The sequence below is a fragment of the Rhipicephalus microplus genome, chromosome 5 (assembly GCF_043290135.1).
Source record: "Rhipicephalus microplus isolate Deutch F79 chromosome 5, USDA_Rmic, whole genome shotgun sequence".
Classification (NCBI taxonomy): Eukaryota; Metazoa; Arthropoda; class Arachnida; order Ixodida; family Ixodidae; genus Rhipicephalus; species Rhipicephalus microplus.
The window spans coordinates 135,933,840-135,952,963 of NC_134704.1; the positions used below are offsets into that span (position 1 = coordinate 135,933,840).

General features: G+C 43.3%; 1 protein-coding gene across 1 annotated transcript in view; it reads right to left on the reverse strand.

Annotated features, from left to right (window-relative positions):
- LOC119173706 (glutamate receptor ionotropic, kainate 3-like) overlaps window positions 1-19,124 on the reverse strand; it is a 142,811-nt gene that overhangs the window by 11,571 nt on the left and 112,116 nt on the right. Inside the window, exons 6-8 of the mRNA XM_075894622.1 lie at window positions 17,004-17,180; window positions 6,595-6,602; window positions 1,651-1,854 (exon numbers count right to left, since the gene is read on the reverse strand). Of these exons, the coding sequence (XP_075750737.1) occupies window positions 1,651-1,854; window positions 6,595-6,602; window positions 17,004-17,180 (389 nt within the window). The remainder of the gene's footprint in view (window positions 1-1,650; window positions 1,855-6,594; window positions 6,603-17,003; window positions 17,181-19,124) is intronic.

The window sequence follows — 19,124 nt, forward strand, 5'->3', positions numbered from 1 at the left end:
TGAAATTCTTGTGGCGGTCGCTCTTAATTTCTTTTCCCGTTCTGTACAGCAATGTTCTCGCAAGTGAGCATGAAAAGCGTTGTCATGACTCCAGAGCATAGCTTTACCATTAATATTTCATTCATATTGCGTGTGTCACACTCATCGTCGGATTTATAAAAGTTCGGGTCACCAATGTAGAGTAAGGCGCTCAAATTAGCAGATGACCACGCCTGTATTACAATAGAAAGCTTCACCTTCGAGAGTTTATCTCTATAGCGTAGTCGAGGCCCATTCACTTCTGCTTTTGAAATACTACAGAGCCTCCTTCGATTCTTGGTGCGTTCCGTAAGCAATCAATTGACGGGTCACTTCTCAATGCCTGTTTCAAACTATTTCAGAATGCCTGCTGCAAAATATCTGCGCGGCTTCCACTGAACTATATTCACTCAATTTGTGAAATAGGAAAGGGCACTATACGGATACGCACTAAGGCCACACGTTAACTGACAGAGCTGCACACTTTGTTGAAGCCTTTATATCCGATGCTGACGTTAAGATATGGCAGTGCGCTATGTATTGAGCAGACCTTCGAAACGCCCACTCGTTCATAAATAACATACATCGACACCTGGTGCGAGTATGCACTTCTGTAACCCAATGTATGACGCGTTAAGGATACTCCTAGCTTCTACAACATGAAATTCCTGTAGTGAATTTATTTTTAACTTTTTTCACAGCTTTCGAACAAATAACATGGCTTTGTAGCAGACTACCTGCTTGCCACAAAGGTGGCCTTTGTTTGATCCTCACTGAAACCTCGAAAATTTCAGTTTCTCATTTGCCTCTGTCAAGAATTATGGGTGATGTACAACGCTAATTTTTCGCTCACAACCAAACGCCGACACCGAAACCAAAATTTCTGCGACACGAGTTCATTAACAATCTCGCATTAGTAGACTAAACGTCTTGAAGCATCGGCTCATTGCATCATTGGTTCAGATGTGATGTATTACCTCTACATTCGCTATGGACACAAATCAAGGAATATTCTTTCTGGTCTTCAAGGAACGCAGAAGTGATGAGCACGTTAACATCGTACGTTAATTGAACAGGCATTAGACACTGCTGTGTGGCTAATGCTGGATTATATGAAGCGAACGAGTGTAGAAGTATTTTTACAATAGTCTTAAACGTGCAGTTATTGTGTGGTATTATTGTGTCCATTACTCAGACACTTTATTAGAACGTTCCTTATCTTTGTACTGTGGTTTTGGGACTTCAATTCCACATATTATTATTTTAGGCTTCAACAGCATGCGAACACAGCATACGGAAAGCCGTAGCTTCTAAAGTTTTTCTTCCCATCAAGAGTGCCAAAGAGAAACATAAGCCATACAAAAGTACTGAACACAAGCGTAAATGTAAAAAAATGGCATTATCTGAAGCTTCCTTACTTTCTATACAGCATTTTTTTACGCAAGCTCTTTTTTTTTCGTACACGAAGAGGCACGGTATCACGCAAGGCCGGCTTCTCTATCTACTTTCAAAGCAGTGTAAAGTCCACGCACTATTAGATTTTTTTAATGCATTGCTGACAAAAAGGTTCTTCGTATCCACAGCAGTCCTATAAGTGAAGTGCCGTAGGCGAAGAAACGTTCCTAGTCTTACCATCTCGAGTAGCTCACGGACCATGCCATTCCAATGACCGTGGGAGTCTCTGCTGCCGTAGGCGCCATCTCTGACAAGCCGCAACTGGAAGTGAAAGCCCAGGAGCCGGGATATTTCTCGGAGCAGATCCACGCAGAATCCTTCGAAGCGATCATTACCCACCATATTCTCTGATGGCCCTTTTTCCATAACGTAAGGCGCATTCTGTGACGAGAAAAAATTCACTTGAAGCTTCTACAAACAATTTGTACAACACAATTCAGTTGGCTTTCAGAATGCTGTCGAGGCAATGTGTCATGTCTTCAATATTTCGGCGTCCACAAGTATACTCGAAAAAATATATGGACACTCACTTTCACACTATGTCTGTTAAGATGACCAAAACATAACAATAGCTCCATTGTTAACACGTGACTTTTTCATTTAAGACATATAACATTCTTTAGTTGTAACAATTGTGCTTCACCTTCACACTCGACTTGCTAATAAAGCATCAAGATAACAAGTTTTGTCTATTTAGGATTCACCGTGACGTTCGTAAAGCGCAGGACAAGACACGCACAAAAAGTAGAAAAGATGGTAGCATGACTCGTCTTGCAATTAGGATAACTGCAACCTATCAGAGAATGCCTGGGCCTAATATTGTAAACAATGTCTGAAAGAGATACAGCTTCTTTAAAGTGGGCACAGCGTACAGCCACTTATTTTAGGCTTAGCCCTTAGGTTGTGAGGTTAATTAACTTGCTTATTATTACAGCACACAATCATTTCTCTAAACTGTACGGCTGTCAGTATAATTGAGAGAAGATCTGGTTTTGTGAACATGTAACACATGTATGAAAATATTTAGGTGTATGGAAGATCTGAAAAACTTGACAAAAGCATAAATGATTCCAGCAAAAAATAGGCTTCCAGACATGAGATAAATTGTATTAGGAAAACTGCGAGCATACCAATATCGTAGTAATTCTGAAAGTTTTGTTTTTCAGGGCGCTTAAGATTTCTTGCTGGAACATCTGCTCCGTCTGGGTCATGGTGAGACCGGTGGAGGCACTCCATGTTCCGACCTCAATAATGAAAAGAAAATGACCGGGTAGGTAAGGTAATGTGGCCACACTGTAGCGTTCACAAATATTCATATGCTAGCGCACTCTAATAACAAGCTTTCCGTGCGATAGGCATCGCCCCAGATAAAAAAATGTTTAGGACACACAATAGATTGTAGCCTGTTGCAATAATAAGCAAATTCCATCCCGAACACAGTGCTACGTAAATGAACAAACTGTTCATTATTTAAATTATTAATTATCCGTAAATTAATCATGAACTTTATTTAATGTGTAGTAGCTAACTTCGGACGAGGAACAACAAAAGGGGATTACTCCTGTCCCATCCCATCCTCCGTCGATGTTGATATATGTTCGTTATATTTTACAAATTTCATTAGGATAAAGTTTAAATACAACAAAAACAAAATGTCATTTAATTGACACATGAACAAGCGCTTGTTGGTGTCCCCGATGGCAGTATAGTATTTAGATACTGTTTTGCAAAATATTGCAATACCACAAAGTATGCATACTTAATGAGGAATCAAAAATATCAATCTTTCCATTTACTAATCAAAGTCACGATGCTTTCATTTTACATTTAGTTTCGTATGAGCACAAAGTTACCCTTATTAGGAGCTTACGTGGAATCGTAATGCAGGAAGAAAAAGAACTACGTTTTACTTCAATTGTATGGTTTGTAACATGGTCATAAACAAGTAATTATGATGCGACGACATTGTGTTATCTGCGTCGAGGCTCAAGTGGTGCCGGACATTTTGAACAAGATTGGTCAGCCCCTGCCCCCCTGACTGCGTCGTGAGTTGTTTGGCACTCGGAAATGCCACACAAGTTCTCTATTTTTTTCCTACATTTTAATAACACTAAAGCCTTACATGCCTCATTAGGCGTGAACACTGACCTGCGTCCCACGTTGACGTCAAAACGAGGGTTCGAAAATTGTTGGTACTTGATGACAACAATAGCAAATAGTCAGTGATATTACGATGATGAATAAATATAGTAAGAATATATTGGAGACAGAAGATGCTAAGTGATACTTGAACAAACAATCCACCACGCTATTTCACTGTCCCGTACTTTGCCCTTTTACGCATTATGTTTTTTCATGTATAGCAACCGACAAATTCTTAACTGGAGTGTGCACACGGACCACGAGATAGGAAAAAATGAAGGTGGACTCCCCCTGTGGCGTGTAAACTTATGCCTGCCAGCCTCGAATAAAGACTGCCGCTTGCATGAACAAAACGTGTTGAACTCTACAGGAGCTTACGGCTCCTATTTGTGACTTTTTTTTTCAATATAATGTGCGTGATGGCTTGCAGTTACCACTAATGCTTTCTTCAAGATATCTTTGAGATCAACGCATACGAACGTAACCAAAAATTCTTTCTCGTACTTGCAGCCATATAACACAGACTTTACCACTTCCAATAAGTAAATATCAGGCCAGAGTCGCACAAAAAGGAACGCCCGTACTTGAATGATTGCGTTGAGCTTAGACAAAGACTGTTTAGGCTGCAGACTATGCGTGTTAAAGGGAAAGAGCATTTGCCGATGCATTTTGTCTTACTTATTCTCACTTCTCTGTCAAGGATTATTTGTGCCTAACGCACGTTATTCACACTGCAGTTGGTCAACGACCCTGGTAGCTTTGGGGAATGGAAGTTACAGTCATTGAAAATGTTTGCACCACCTTTGAAATATTCAGCTATTTCCCAAATGTGCCATGTTAACCTTGGCAACTTTTGCAGAACATTTTATTTTATGCATCACTGAATATAGACTGTTTGCGCCCTCACCTATTTTTATAGGGTGTGCTCTAACAAAAAATACGTTCAAACCTAAGAACGCTCAATTTCCCAAAACTTCGGCACGTCTGCCATTAGGCTGTGCAAGAGAGCCGTGCCTGGGAATTTACATTGTGGCCGTAAATACTTTCTCCTTTATGTTGCAAACAAATAATACGCTGATCAGTAATGAAATGTTCGTCATACCTACTGAAATTTTTTGTTTTCCCGGGAGTGGTTCCGAAATCTTTTTTGAACTTTCGCTCGAAGTTCATATTAAGAACGTGAACCGAGACACGAACATTTGTCTCTGTGGGAAATCCATCTACCTGAATAATACCAAACTTGTTTGACGTCACAGGAATGATCAAGCTTTATTGCATGGGTCATAAAGTTATCTTGGTAGGACTGCGAGAGCGTTGAACAGAGCTCATATTTGACTGTAAACAGACTATAGATTGTTTTTCATGCATTTCAAGATCTGTTTTGGACTGTTACAAGATGATTTCAGGCCTTGCAGCGCCACGCTAACAAAAGTGAAATTGCTACAGTTTTTCACCCTTTAAAACTCACTTTTATGAAAACGCCAGCTACTAGAGGTAATGAGTTAATTATGCTTCTAACTGCTAGCCACTCTTTTTATTCCTCACGAATTTCAACATTGGGTCAACGCACGCTTTTCTAATGATTTCGTGCTCCTACAACGACCACCAATTTTCGCCACGTTTTGCCGCCATCGGCACTTCTTCCGCAGTCGAGCAAGCACAGGTGAAGAATCTTGCAAGCATTTTTCAGAAGAAAGGCGTGTTTCTTCAAACATTTATCGTGAAGCCAGGCACGTCCTTGGTGCCTTGAAAGTATCCTGCTGTTTTTGTTCGGTTAAGTGGGGAGCTGTACAATGAAAGGGAAGCGAAGTGGAAATGCGATGCAAGTGGCTGATATGAGCGCGGGAACAGACTCATGAAGCGAACATTCTATGCACGTCTCTTTCATAGAGACAGGCAGGCTCGGACGAATATGTTTTGCGGTTGCATCAGTGAAGCGAAAGTTGCCAGAAGAATTGAAACTGCGCACTCGCGTAGACAATTTTATCGCACGTGTTTGTAGAATGAAGTTTCAAGTTTCAAGTATGAAGTGTGTGATTGCTAAAACGTTTTTTTTCACGTCTGTTTAAGGAAGTGGACTCAATCATAAGATCGCGTGACAGTGCAAATACCAATGTTCTTCGAAAATAACAAGGACAGTTCTTCCCAGTAATAAATGTGTGTTTAGAAAAAGTTGTTAACGAGTTAGAGTACTTGGTACTTTACTATAAAAAAGCTGAAAGCCGTCCCACGGGCATCACACTTGAGGAGGCTGCATTGACAAAAATTACGGGTGCGCCGAGTCCCGCAAGAGGCAAATCATATGTTGTGTCCGAAGCAGAGGTGTTATAGAGCTTGGAAGTCATTCCTCAACTACTTAAACAAACGTTTTCGTTTTACAAGTGAAATTTTACGCCCAATAAAGTTGTACTTCACCATGACACTTGCGTTACCGCCAGTGTTGCCAGATGCTATCGAGAAAACAAGGGAATTGCAAATGAGCTCTGTGGAAATCCGCTAGGTGGCGGAATGATTAAGAAAGGGAAAGAATACAACCACCCGTTTGTAGCACGAAGCCACAAGGAAATACGAACCCTCGATGGCTTCATGAGACAAGGTCCATATTATACTTTACCAACTGAAATTGCAGAGCTTCTTGGCATTGCTACAAAAAATGAACATCATATAACATTTCAATGGATACCTGCTCATTGTGGCATAATGGGCAATGAAGATGCGGACGCTGAAGCTAAGAGAGCTTTAAATAGTGCCCCGGAAGTGTGCATGGCATTTTCTCGACAAGATACTAACATCCTACTTCGACGCGTAATGCGCAACTCCATCTTAGAGCACTCGCAAAAACCAGAACCCCATCACAAGCGGATGCACAAATGAGACCCGGAAATGAAGTTTGATATGCCTCACAAGTTAAAGTGAAACATCTCATGCATTATCCACCGCATTGGTCTCGGTGTGGCTTACGCGAGACGTTACACCCACTTGATTGGCTGTAATGACACAGGTCCAATTTGTGATCACTGTCGGTTGCCAGAAATGCTCGAATATATATTTTGCGACTGTCCAGCATATGAAAGCGAACGTCAGCAACTGATATCTTCGATTGGCCGATATATTAGTCGACTATTAACTGATGAGGTTGTGTTGGGTTCTTGGCCTGACGCCAGCAGCACACATGTGGTTATACGAGCCGTCATCGCTTTCTTAGAAGCCACTGGACTGGATGCACGTCTGTAGTTACCCAGCCTAATAAGAACATATCATCTCTGTACCTTACCATCGTCATTCATTACTCTTTCACTCCCCAGTCACCCTTCCCTAGTGTAGAGTAGCAGGCCAGGGCAAACTCTAGCTCAGGCCAACTTCTCTATCTTTCTGTAAATAAATTCTCTCTCTCTCTCTGATCACAAAAGGAGTCCTTATTAAGAGGAGATATAATGAGTTTCCTCAAACCCGATATTATTTTTAATTGTGGTTAAGAAAAGATCCCTGATACAGGAAATCTTTTTTAAAACAACTAAGTGTTTTGTACATCTACAATATTCTCAAATATGAACGAATGCACATGGCTACTTCTTAACATTTGGTCCAGGAAATTATTTCCACTCAACTGAAAGCACGTTTACCATAACTCACAATTCTCCAACTTACTTTTCAACACTCAACTGTGAGCGTGGGCTCACGGGGTGGTTCAGGGGTCACCTAAAGAGGCGGTGTGCAAGATGTTCCCCATACATAAACATAGTAGGACGAGGTATGGGTGGGAACATTAACCTTCCCCTAAAGCACCTTCTACCTTCTTCATAGGGAATCATGCGCATATCCATGCAGTCAATTAGTAAGGCGTCAAAACACACAGTAAAGGACAAACGCGTCCTTGTGAACACAGTGATCACTAAAATAAGTACGTTTGCTGAAAAAATGCTAAAAATCCCCTCCCCTTTCAAAAATGCACCAAGCAAAACTTCTACAATTCACTCGGCAAAAAAAACTAAGTTAAAATTCGCGTATTGTAAGCGGAACTAGCATACCTTGTTAGCGTTTAACATCGTTTTTTGTTTTGTACCATTACGAATGAATGCATAGCTATCGTTCAAACCTCCACCTTGAAATACCTTAAGTGCCCTTACATAAAGTGCCTCTGCTGTTAGAAAAAGAACATTCCTATTTTTCAGCTGTAGTAAAATAGGAAGTATCAGGGAGTAGTCTACAATGATTGGCGTTAAAACTGTTGACGTAGCATAGCTAAACAAATGTTAGTATGCACCAACCGACGCCAGTCCCAATCGCTTCATCCGGACAACTTGCAGAGAAATATTATGTCGGCGTCCCATCGAATCCATGTGAATCGACCCGGTGAGTCCTGAAATTCGTGTCTGCAACAAGCAAAGGGAATACGGTGAGCGAATGAGAACAGAGAGTCGTCTTTACAGTTTTACTTGTTTTAGGTAGAAGTTCTTTAAGGGCTTAAGTGCCGCAGTTGTCTGTCGTAGCCGCCCCTGGTACGCGACCTGTTCTCTAGTTGGCACTCCCATCGCTCGCATCGTTCGAGATCTTTCGCAGACAGACAGACAGACAGACAGACAGACAGACAGACAGACAGACAGACAGACAGACAGACAGACAGACAGACAGACAGACAGACAGACAGACAGACAGACAGACAGACAGACAGACAGAATAACTGATATACGAACGGACGGACAGACGGATGGAAGAGAGACAGAATGACGGACGAACGAGTGGACGCTTCGCCCCACTAATCATTTCACTCCGTAAATATGCCGGAATGTTTTTGAGTTATCGAAATATTAAGTGGCAATTTTCAACTTCTGATGCAGGCATAATGTCTTTGAAATATTTATGGGAAGAGAAACTTCAAAATGGGCTAGTTCGTTAAAAACCATGAACGTGTCTTGCGCGACTTTAAAATGTGTGTGGATTTCGACGCACAGATACTGTGCCGGCTACTCCAAAACTTTTGAAGGTATTGTGCAAACATCCCGCGGCTTTTTCACGGCAAAACATGCAGCAACAAAACGAAGGAAAGCGTAAACTGAAGGGCACGTTTGTTTTGTTAGATGCACTATTATTTAGAACTGACAGACAATAATACCATAGAAAGCATAAGGGAGGGTATTAAAGTAATTGTAGTGTAAGTTTGCCGAAAGAAAAATCGACAAAAAGATAACTGCCAGGCAAGTTATGTTTCTGTCCACTTTTCCTTTTGAGTTTACATTACAATTACCTATAATAACATCCCCTATGCTTTCGATGTAATTATTGTCTGTTAGTTTTTGACAGTAGAAAAAGGGATGCTTCAAACTGTCAAGCGGCGTACTCAGCGCAAACATATTACATAATAATGAGAGTGAAAGAAATTTCTCAGCGCTAAAGGGTAGCGCCTTTTTAAATCTGCACAGCAAATATTGACGCAAGGTAGGCTGGCAACTATAGTAGCCAGCCTCTGAAGAGGACAACGAAGTAGTTCTGTGTGCACGTGCTCTGGTGTTCGGTTTTCTGGCCCTTGGGTTGCGAAAGTAAACGCCCTATTTTGTACCTGCGTGCCTGTGTCTTTGTGACATTTTGTGGTGGAAGTGCTGGGTACGGTAGATGATACGGTCCCCTGAGAGCACCCCTGACGCAAGTCCATCGAGTATATCAGCCGAGCTTACCCCTGTGCACGTACGTTCCAGCCATCGTCTCCAGGGACTCGAGCCACAGCATGGTTTGCGGCCTGAACGTCAGAGGACTATGAATCAAACACCGCCTAAAGTCACCGCGCCAGCACCAGCGCACCTGGTTATCAACCAGCCCAAGACGCCGAACACATTTCACGGAGCTGCTTTTGAAGATGCCGACGACTGGCTCGAGCATTTCAACCGGGTCGCCGTCATCAACGATTGGACCCCAGAGCGTAAGCTACGCTATGTGTACTGCTTCCTGGAGGACTCCGCGAAAACGTGGTTTGAGAACCATGAAGCAGCGCTTACGTCATGGGATGAGTTTCAACGGCAGTTCCTCAAGGCATTTGCCCGAAAGGACAGGAAAGAGACAGCGGAGCGTGCTATAGAGGCAAGGATTCAAGGCCCTAACGAAAGGGTGACGACCTACGTAGAGGACATGGATCGGCTTTTCAAGCGTGCGGAGCCCTCTATGTCCGAATCCAAGAAAGTTCGCCACCTAATGCGTGGTGTTAAAGCAGAGATTTTTGCCGGCCTGATTCGAAACCCGCCTGCGACACTTGCGGAGTTCCATGAGGAAGCCACTGCCACGGAGAGGGCCCTTCAACAGCGTGCCAGGCAGTATAACCGTGGTGTAAACCCAAGTGAGGTCACTTCTGTCACTCTCGGCAATGACATCAGCACGTTGCGAGAGCTTATCAGAGCTCTCATTAAGGAAGAGCTACAAAAGATGCAGGTGACTGCTTCACCTGCAGAGCAGCTCTCCATTGCGGAGATGGTACGCGCCGAGCTACGGCAAGCCGTTCACGCTCCCCAACCATCCGAGGCGCCACAACAGAGGCACTGCGTCAAGATGAGCTACGCGGAAGCAGTGCGACGTCCTCCATCGTGCAGTTCAACCAGCGTATTTTACCCCAATTAGCGACACGCTCAGCAAATGGAGGTTGGCTTCCGCCCTCGCAGCTCAGCGTTGATCGCCGAAGCAAGACCGAGAAAGAGTGACATCTGGCGTACACCCGACCACAGGCCCCTTTGTTTCCACTGCCAGAAAACCGAACACCAGAGCACGCGCACACAGAACTACTTCGTTGTCCTCTTCAGAGGCTGGCTACTATAGTTGCCAGCCTACACTGTATTAGCTGGACTAAAGTGGCAGACATGTCTTGTATACTTAGATGATGTCGTTGTGTTTTCAACCACATTTGACGAGCATCTTTCAAGGCTAAAAAGTGTCCTCACTGCAATAAGGAGAGCGAACCTTACCATCAAGCCCGAAAAGTGCTACTTCGGCTATCAGGAACTCAATTTTCTCGGCCACGTGGTTAGCCCGGGGGGTGTTCGACTAGATCCGGAAAAGTTGGCTGCCGTTGCCGATTTCCCTCGTCCTGGAGACAAAAAGGCTGTTCAGCGATTTCTCGGACTCTGTGCGTACTACCGCCGTTTTGTCGAAGGATTTTCGAAAATTGCGGAACCTCTTACAAGACTGACACGGCCAGATGTACCTTTTGTATGGACGGAAGAACAACAACAAGCCTTCGTAGAGCTGCGCAATCGACTGCAGACAGCTCCAGTGCTGGCACAATTCGACGAGTCTGCCGACACCGAGATCCACACAGACGCCAGCAACGTGGGAATTGGAGCGATTCTAGTTCAATGGCAGAACGGCGCAGAGCATGTGATCGCTTACGCGAGCCGCAGTCTCACAAAAGCAGAGGCTAATTACTCTACCACCGAAAAAGAGTGCCTAGCAGTCGTTTGGGCCATTAGCAATTTTCGACCCTACCTATACGGCCGGCCATTTTGAGCGGTCAGTGACCACCATTCGCTCTGTTGGCTTGCCAATCTACGGGATCCATCAGGCTGCCTCGCCCGCTGGAGCCTCCGTCTTCAAGAGTACGACATAACGGTGGTCTACCGATCAGGACATTAGCGCGCATCCGACAGAAGTACTACTGGCCACAGCTGTATTCGTCCGTTCAGCGCTATGTTCGCACCTGCCATGACTGTCAGAGGCGTAAAGTTCCACCCGCAAAGCCCGCCGGTTTCCTCCAACCTTTATATCCGCCTCGAGCACCATTTCAGCAAGTAGGAATGGATCTTCTTGGTCCCTTCCCTACGTCATCCTCAGAAAATAAGTGGATAATTGTCGCGACCAACTATCTGACTCGCTATGCAGAAACCAAAGCTGTGCCTAAGGGAACTGCAGTTGAAGTCGCCAGATTCGTTGTCCACGACATTGTTTTGCGCCATGGTGCACCTGCTGTTTTCATAAACGATCGCGGAGCAGCATTTACGGCAGTGTTATTGCAACAAGTCACCAAGCTGACGCACACCAACCACCGGAAAACAACAGCTTATCATCCCCAAACAAACGGCTTGACGGAGAGGTTAAACAAAACATTGGCCGACATGCTATCTATGTATGTTGATGTAGAGCACAAAACGTGGGATGAAATTTTGCCGTACGTCACGTTTGCTTATAACAACGCTGTGCAAGAGACCACAGACCTAACACAATTCGAGCTTGTTTATGGCCGTCGCGTCAGAACACCGTTAGACGCTATGCTCCCCGTAGACCAGGACAACAGCGGAAATGACAGCGTTGACGGCTTCGTTGAGAAAGCCGAGGGAGCCTGCCAGCTTGCGCGGAACCGCATTCGCGCGCAGCAAGATATCGACGCTCGCCGTTACAACCAAGGCCGAAGGAGCGTCCACTATCAACCAGGTGACTATGTATGGGTTTCGACACCAGTTCGACATCGTGGGCTTTCGGAGAAGCTATTGCGGCGCTACTTTGGCCCTTACGAAGTTGTGCGCTGCCTCAGTGACGTGAATTACGAGGTAAATCCCCAAAGCTCCGACACCAGTTTAAACCGAAGACGTCCACGTCCAGAAGTAGTCCATGTAGTACGGATGAAACCATACCACGCCCGCGAGTTATGAACACTTCGAACTTTTTCCTTATTATCTACAACAGCGCGGGCTTTTTTTTCCCATTGACGTGATCATTTTTTTTCTTTCATGGCCACCTCTAGCATCTCAGTCAATCGACCGGGACGGTCTCTCTTGAAAGGGGGGAATTGACGCAAGGTAGGCTGGCAACTATAGTAGCCAGCCTCTGAAGAGGACAACGAAGTAGTTCTGTGTGCGCGTGCTCTGGTGTTCGGTTTTCTGGCCCTTGGGTTGCGAAAGTAAACGCCCTATTTTGTACCTGCGTGCCTGTGTCTTTGTGACAATATGAATTCACGACGTTTCAAAAAGTGTTGATTTATACCATGTTTATGCGCTCCCTGAATTCTATATATGATGTTACTTCTGTATAAAACTGCATAAGGACTTGTTCATTGCTTTATGCAATGAAATATGCCTAGTATATGTATATACTTTGACATATGATAAGCAAGTGAAACGGCTGCGAGCGCATCATGAGTGTGGCGTGTAGTCATGTTGTTAAATGACATGCATGTCATGATTTCTATGATAAGGGTTTGTCGCTTGTGTTGGCCATGCAGTCTTTTCATACTACTCCAGTTTTGCAACATGTCACGTGCGCAAAACTACCGCAACAGCAGCAAGACCATGAAACGTAAATCATGACATTCATAACATAGATGTCACAAATTTCATGTTTTAGTGGGCGTTTATGCTCGTTATACAGTCATTTTATGGCATACCAATTTTGGCATCGATATCATTATCGAAACGACCAGGAGAGCCTAAAGTTGTAGGTGGCTAGGCTAGATAGATAGATAGATAGATAGGTAGATAGATAGATAGATAGATAGATAGATAGATAGATAGATATGATAAAAGTCGCCAAAGATATGCATTGCTCTAATGCGAAATTATAAAATTAGAGCACATACTACTCAGTATACAGAAACTTTACGCAGTGCAATTTCTAGTAAGCAGGGCTCTCTTTATAATCTCAATCCCTTGTTCGCCACCAGCGCTCGTCTTGTGTCCTTCCTATGCTCTGTTTTCATGTTTCGCGCTGTTTACCTCAATGAGCTATTAGTCGTTACCGAATTCCTCCGCTTTCAAAACTAAGTCTTTTTGAAAGACACGTATATGTGAGCAAAGATAAGGCATTCCCGCAAGAATTCACTGAGAGGCCTTTCCATAATCCTCTTACACATCTATTCTATAATCCTCCTCTGGTATCACAGCCTGACACTCTTGGCTGAGTCAGAAACAATGTTGGAGCTCTTATGCTCAGCCGTTAATATAATGCTTTACACTCGAATGCATCAAAGGATGTCAGAGCTGCAAAAACAGCAATACGAGAAGCTTGGTACTGCAAAGTAAGGAACATTCTTTGATAATAATACAAGGTAAACAAGATAGCAGCAACAACGCCTGTCAGTAAAGAGAGAATCTATCTGTTCCATTCAGAGCTTATTTTCAACATTCCCAAGCTCATAAGCGCTAATTGTACAGAGTGAAGTCCTGCTGTTATACGACAAAAAAAAAATTTAGGTATATCCTACACACCGAGAGTATATCGAACTAGGAAATACATAAAAGAAGCTCAGATCAAAAGCGTGGTACCAGTGTGACTTTTTTGAACGTGATAGGCCTCATTCCCTCTACTAACTTTTGTATTTCAGTAGCGGCGCTTGACAAACTGGTGCATTTGGACGGGATATATTTATCGCAATAAAGCATAAAATGTGTCTTTGCAGTGTGCTGCACATGGACACGTAGTGTTTGCGGCTTTTACAGGTGTGCGAGAAGTGCCATGGCACACATTAAGGTTATTATATTAAGGATGTTTGGTGAACGATATTAGGAATCAGCCCGATTGTGCTGATGGTTGATGTCTGATAGCCACGTGTTCACTGCAAGGCTTGTGTATGCGCTAGTTGGTCATGCATGCCTACGAAATCTCATATATGCTTTTGTTCGTTTCCGAATAAAATTTTCTAGTAGTAGGCACCAGTCCTGTCGAACGTGTTTCTTCCCGTGCCTGGTTCGCGTATAAATGCTTAGTAATAGCGAGTGCCTTCTTTGAAATACATAGGCTATGTATAGTACCGCTGAAGATAGGTATCCAATAAGCTTGCGTATGTATTCATAATTTGTAATACATGCATAAATGTTTGGGTGTTTTATGCTAGCTGAAAACAGTTTGGAAATTTTGAAAAAGTCATTTTTGAATCACTGCTGAAAGCTTCTTTATTTCATCGTGGAAATAGGACTAATGAGCATTTTTCATTCATAAATGGAAACCATCTTTGCCAATCTCAAGTGCCAGGGCAAGATCCTAAAGAGCGCCACAGCCAGGACAAAATACCTCAAAGCCACACGCCTTAAATGTTCCTACTAATTACATTAGCGCGCTCTGAGATTCCAAATGTTTCAATCTTACTCTAATGCACAAAACAGAAGGTACTATTCTTAACATCAGTCGTTGTCTCTTTTTCTATAGGTCTTAATATTAAATCTTCGTGTAATCTTGCGGTGGGGCACATACACAACACAATGAAGCAGATGACACGTGACGCTCGTGTCTCTTGCTTTTTTGTCCTTCACGTGGGTTGCGCTGTACATGTACCCGAACATATTAACACACCAAATCCTACCTTGCTGTTCTAATTCGTCCAAAGTTACGCAGTGTACAATTCCACTGCGCAAAGATATATAAAAAAATCACAGGGTATCCACGGAGTGAATGATAATTAGTAGGGCGAAGCGCCCTTCCATCCATCCGTCCGTGTGTCCATTCGTCCATGCATGTGCCCGTGTGTCCGATCGCGTTTGAGAATGCAGTGACGCGAGCCAAGGAAGCCGAGCACAATCATCTTGAAAGCGCCCGCCACTCTGATTTGTTTATGCCCCACCAGTGACCCGACACGTATGGTGACTAGGAGACAGAGAAACACTCATTCTCTGCGCGCTCCAACAAAGCGCGCGCAGCAGCCAATCAGAGAGTAACGGCAGAGTAACGCCATCTAGATAAAGAGAAGAGAAATAGTCATCCAATTCTTTCGCCTTCTTTTCTTTCTCGTCTCGTCTTCTCTCGGTTACGCGTGACAAGTGACAAGGTTAGACTAAGAGGAGCTTCGCCTCTAAAACTACAATTTTCTAAGAGAGATTGAAACACGTGTAGCGAAATGTCCTGTATACATAGTGTACACGGGGACATGGCATCTATATTTTAGGAAGCTCGAAGTAGGAGCCCACACCTGTTTAACTGCGTCGACAAAGGCCTGTGACTGTGGTCTATGTCGTGACGCTTGCGACTCATGGCATTGCACGCTAGGTGGTCGAGGAAGAGTTTGTACTGACGCTAGCCTTTGGACGGCAAGTACCAGAAGGTCCAGCGCATCTTGCGTCAGAGCCGCATCTGTCTGGATGGAAGCAGAATCATCCGGTAGTATCGAGTTTGTTGTAGCATTTCTGTTTTTGTCATTTAATACAGTGGAACCCGGAATCCTTCTTACCTAACCCTACTTGACGAGCCACCAAAATTTTCAGCCCCACCGAAAGTAGAACTGGAAAGCTTCATGCTTTTTTATAGTCGTTACACTAACGTTATCACCACATCAGTATGCAATTTATGACTATGTATTATGCCTCGAACTACGATGGGTAAACATATCTAACATTTCCAATTACAATTCTCCTTTTTGCGCTTACGAAAAACAATGTTCTAATTTTTTTAGTGCCAAACAGGCCTATCACGCAGTCGTTAAAAAACGATCTAAAACCAAGTTCAACGGCCGGCAAAGTGCCTTACGTGAAAGCCTGTTATTCGTATCTGCAGGGTCTTCAGTCATGATATGCATTTTTTTTTCATCAGACGAAAACATCAGCAGTTGAAGACCCAGTTGTATATTATAGGGTGAGAGAATGAGTAAAATAATTTACGCAAACAAAAGGAGCGCCCAGAATATAGGATCAACAGAGGTGTGGCGTGGAGGATTTATTGGAATCTTGCAAATTAGAAACTGTAATGATGAGCGAAAAATTGTGATATGCGCTGGTGCTACTTGTATTCACAAAAATACGGTATTGACGGTATATCTACTGCCCTAACTTCTGCAAAATATTTTCAATTTTAAAGAAAAGGGTGGTTTAAGAAGGAGCCTGCCTGGCATGCCAAAGCAAATCTTATCCGAAGCCAATCGCACCTCGTGCCTGTAAAATTGCCTAATGAGTTCTCAGCAAGTCATTGTTTTATTTTTTTTCTCTGGGCTTCAAGACCTTGACACGCTGCTCCCTTCCAGTTTTCTAAGGCTAGTGAAAACACAAGAGCTGAAAAAATAGTGCGTATTTTTTTTTGTAATATAATAATAGTCACATGCCTTTCTGCGTTCATCGCAGTCCAACAGGCGCTTGTACATTCATTCAATAAACCTGATGATGCGTTTGCTATGGCCTCGACATCCCAAAAAAAGAAGTTATTCTCATCTGCTGCCAAACATTCTCATTTATTAAGTAAAATTAATTTTTTTACAAGGACGTGCTGGAGACCCTGAAAGTGCGTCTGCGTACCGGTGACGTTCGCTAAAGTGGTCATGCGTGGTAAGATATTACATTGCTAAGGTATCCATCGTCGTAGAAACAAGATTATTGTACGGAAGTTTTACTAACAAAGTAGACTCTTTATATTTGAGGAAGCTATTTTTGTACAGAAGTTTGACTAACAAAGTAGACTCTTTATATTTGAGGAAGCTAAAATATACGCATTGCCAATCTCACCCTTATAGACTTTCTCGAGGCCCTTTGTCCATGGAACATCGGATGGAAGCCACTGCGAGAGTAAGCATCTCGCACTCCCGCAACGTCGTGCTCCCACAGTTCTCTCTTTACCAGCACAAAACCACTCAGATTTGTCCCCGAGTTTTGGAAGTCCGACAGGTCAACTGTGTGCAAATCCTGCATAGACAAATATCAAAGTTCAGTGAGAGGGAGAGACAAGCAGTCAGAAAGGCAGGCAGAGGAGGTCACCAGGTCCACAGGTCGTTGGCTAATCAGCCCCCAGATACCGTGTGAGGGCAGTAAGTATGAAAAATTAGGTTCTTCGACAATTAGAGCTTCTCGACTAGTTTTACATATTTTACAGCAGAGACGTTACGGTCGAGGTTTATTGTGCATTGTCAATTTAAAATCATAACTACAATGAACTATCACGTGCTAAATTCCCACCATAGCATTCTGTACAGCTGGTAAATAAGATAGGTTAAAATGATGCGGGATTTGCTCAGTGTCTCTCACATATCCTGCGTGCAATAAGATTTCATATCAAAGAGTCTAGAAAATCTCTGCTGCTTTGGTAGGATAGCTATTACGAACGAGGTTTACCATGCGTCGTAGCTCAAAGGTTCTCTTGAACCAGCACGTACTCAAGGACCACTCAGGCATTCATTGCAGGTGCCTGAATAAACATGAGGAAACGTGCCACTGGCTCTGCAGTGACTCAGCCTTGCACGGTTTCGAGCAACGTGTGGTAACTTTATTGCTGCGTGCAAATTTAGCCCTGCGCCACATATATAGACAAATTTTGAAGTTGTGGCTGGAACTTGTGCTCAACACGTGTACTCATATACACATACTTTAAAGCTTTTTCGTAGCTCACTCGTACGATAACCCTCATGGGGTTCAAGTATATAAAAATAAAAACAAAAACTGCCCAACGTGCATAAATATGAACGCAATGATGCCCATTATATCTACTCATTCTGATTGGGTATGGCATTACTATAAAGGATATTTTCAGAAAGCTCACTTTTTTCTCATCACGAGTGCTTCTTACTACTACCAATGGCTTTATATGCAATGCCGAAAAGCGAAGCTGCTTAGTGAACTTGGTGGCATTCGGTCAAACATTTCACCATCTTCTGAGCAAACAAACTAGGCGTATGGTTCACGCAAAGCACTCCCTCATAGTTCTGGCGAACTTGTGTCACAATAATATTTAGATATTTGGGCGACGTTTCACCGCATCTGCCCTGAATACCGAGACTTGCAATGATTTCGCCACTTCCGCATGCAAGCAACCGCCAAGTGCTGCGAGCGGCGCAACGAGTGTACCAGTGAAAAGAGGTTAGAACTCTTCTCAGTCTTCTGTTTTTGAGAAACTGTAACATTTTGTAGATGCCACCTCTCCCCATGCCTCCCGTAGAAGCAAAAACACCAACGCAGCTTGCACTTGGAGTACCAAGCGAGAAGCAAGTGCGAAGCTGGTCAGCACGTGCACTGTTCCTCTTTAGTTTTCTCGTTCTTCCTTCCTCTCTTTTTTTAGTTTTCTCGCTTCGCTTTGTTTTTTTACAAGTTTTTTCCTGTTTATTTTTCTCTGCTTTTTTTTTTCTCCTTGCTACGGTCTTGGATTTTTTTCCTTCCATCTTTTTTTACTGTTTCTATTTCTTCATTGCCGTTACTTGAGTCCGTCTCTTTGGTGTCTTTCTGCCTTTGTTTTTCTTTGTTCTCTCTTTTTTATATACTCTGCTTTATTCTCTTCTTTCCTCCACTCCATCACTCTTATCCTGGCATCTTCTCCTCACCCTGTTTTTTTCTTGCCCATTCCTTTACTACATCATGGAATGAAGACTACAAGCGCGTTTGGATAGCGAAGCTCTTACGATGCTCGCCATCGGGTCACAGAAACATTGGTTCCTGTTCCACCTCAAAGAACTTTAACACGATAGCGTTAAAGAGCTCGTTTTACAGAAATTTTGGTGTTCGTGTCAGCGTTGTTGTCGTCGTCGACGTCGTTGGCTGTGAGCAAAAAAAAACATGTTCTTGTCCATGACAGCAAAATTGAGAAAGATGCAAATCAAATAAATGATGACAGTTAGGTTTGAGAGAGGATCGAACCCAGAC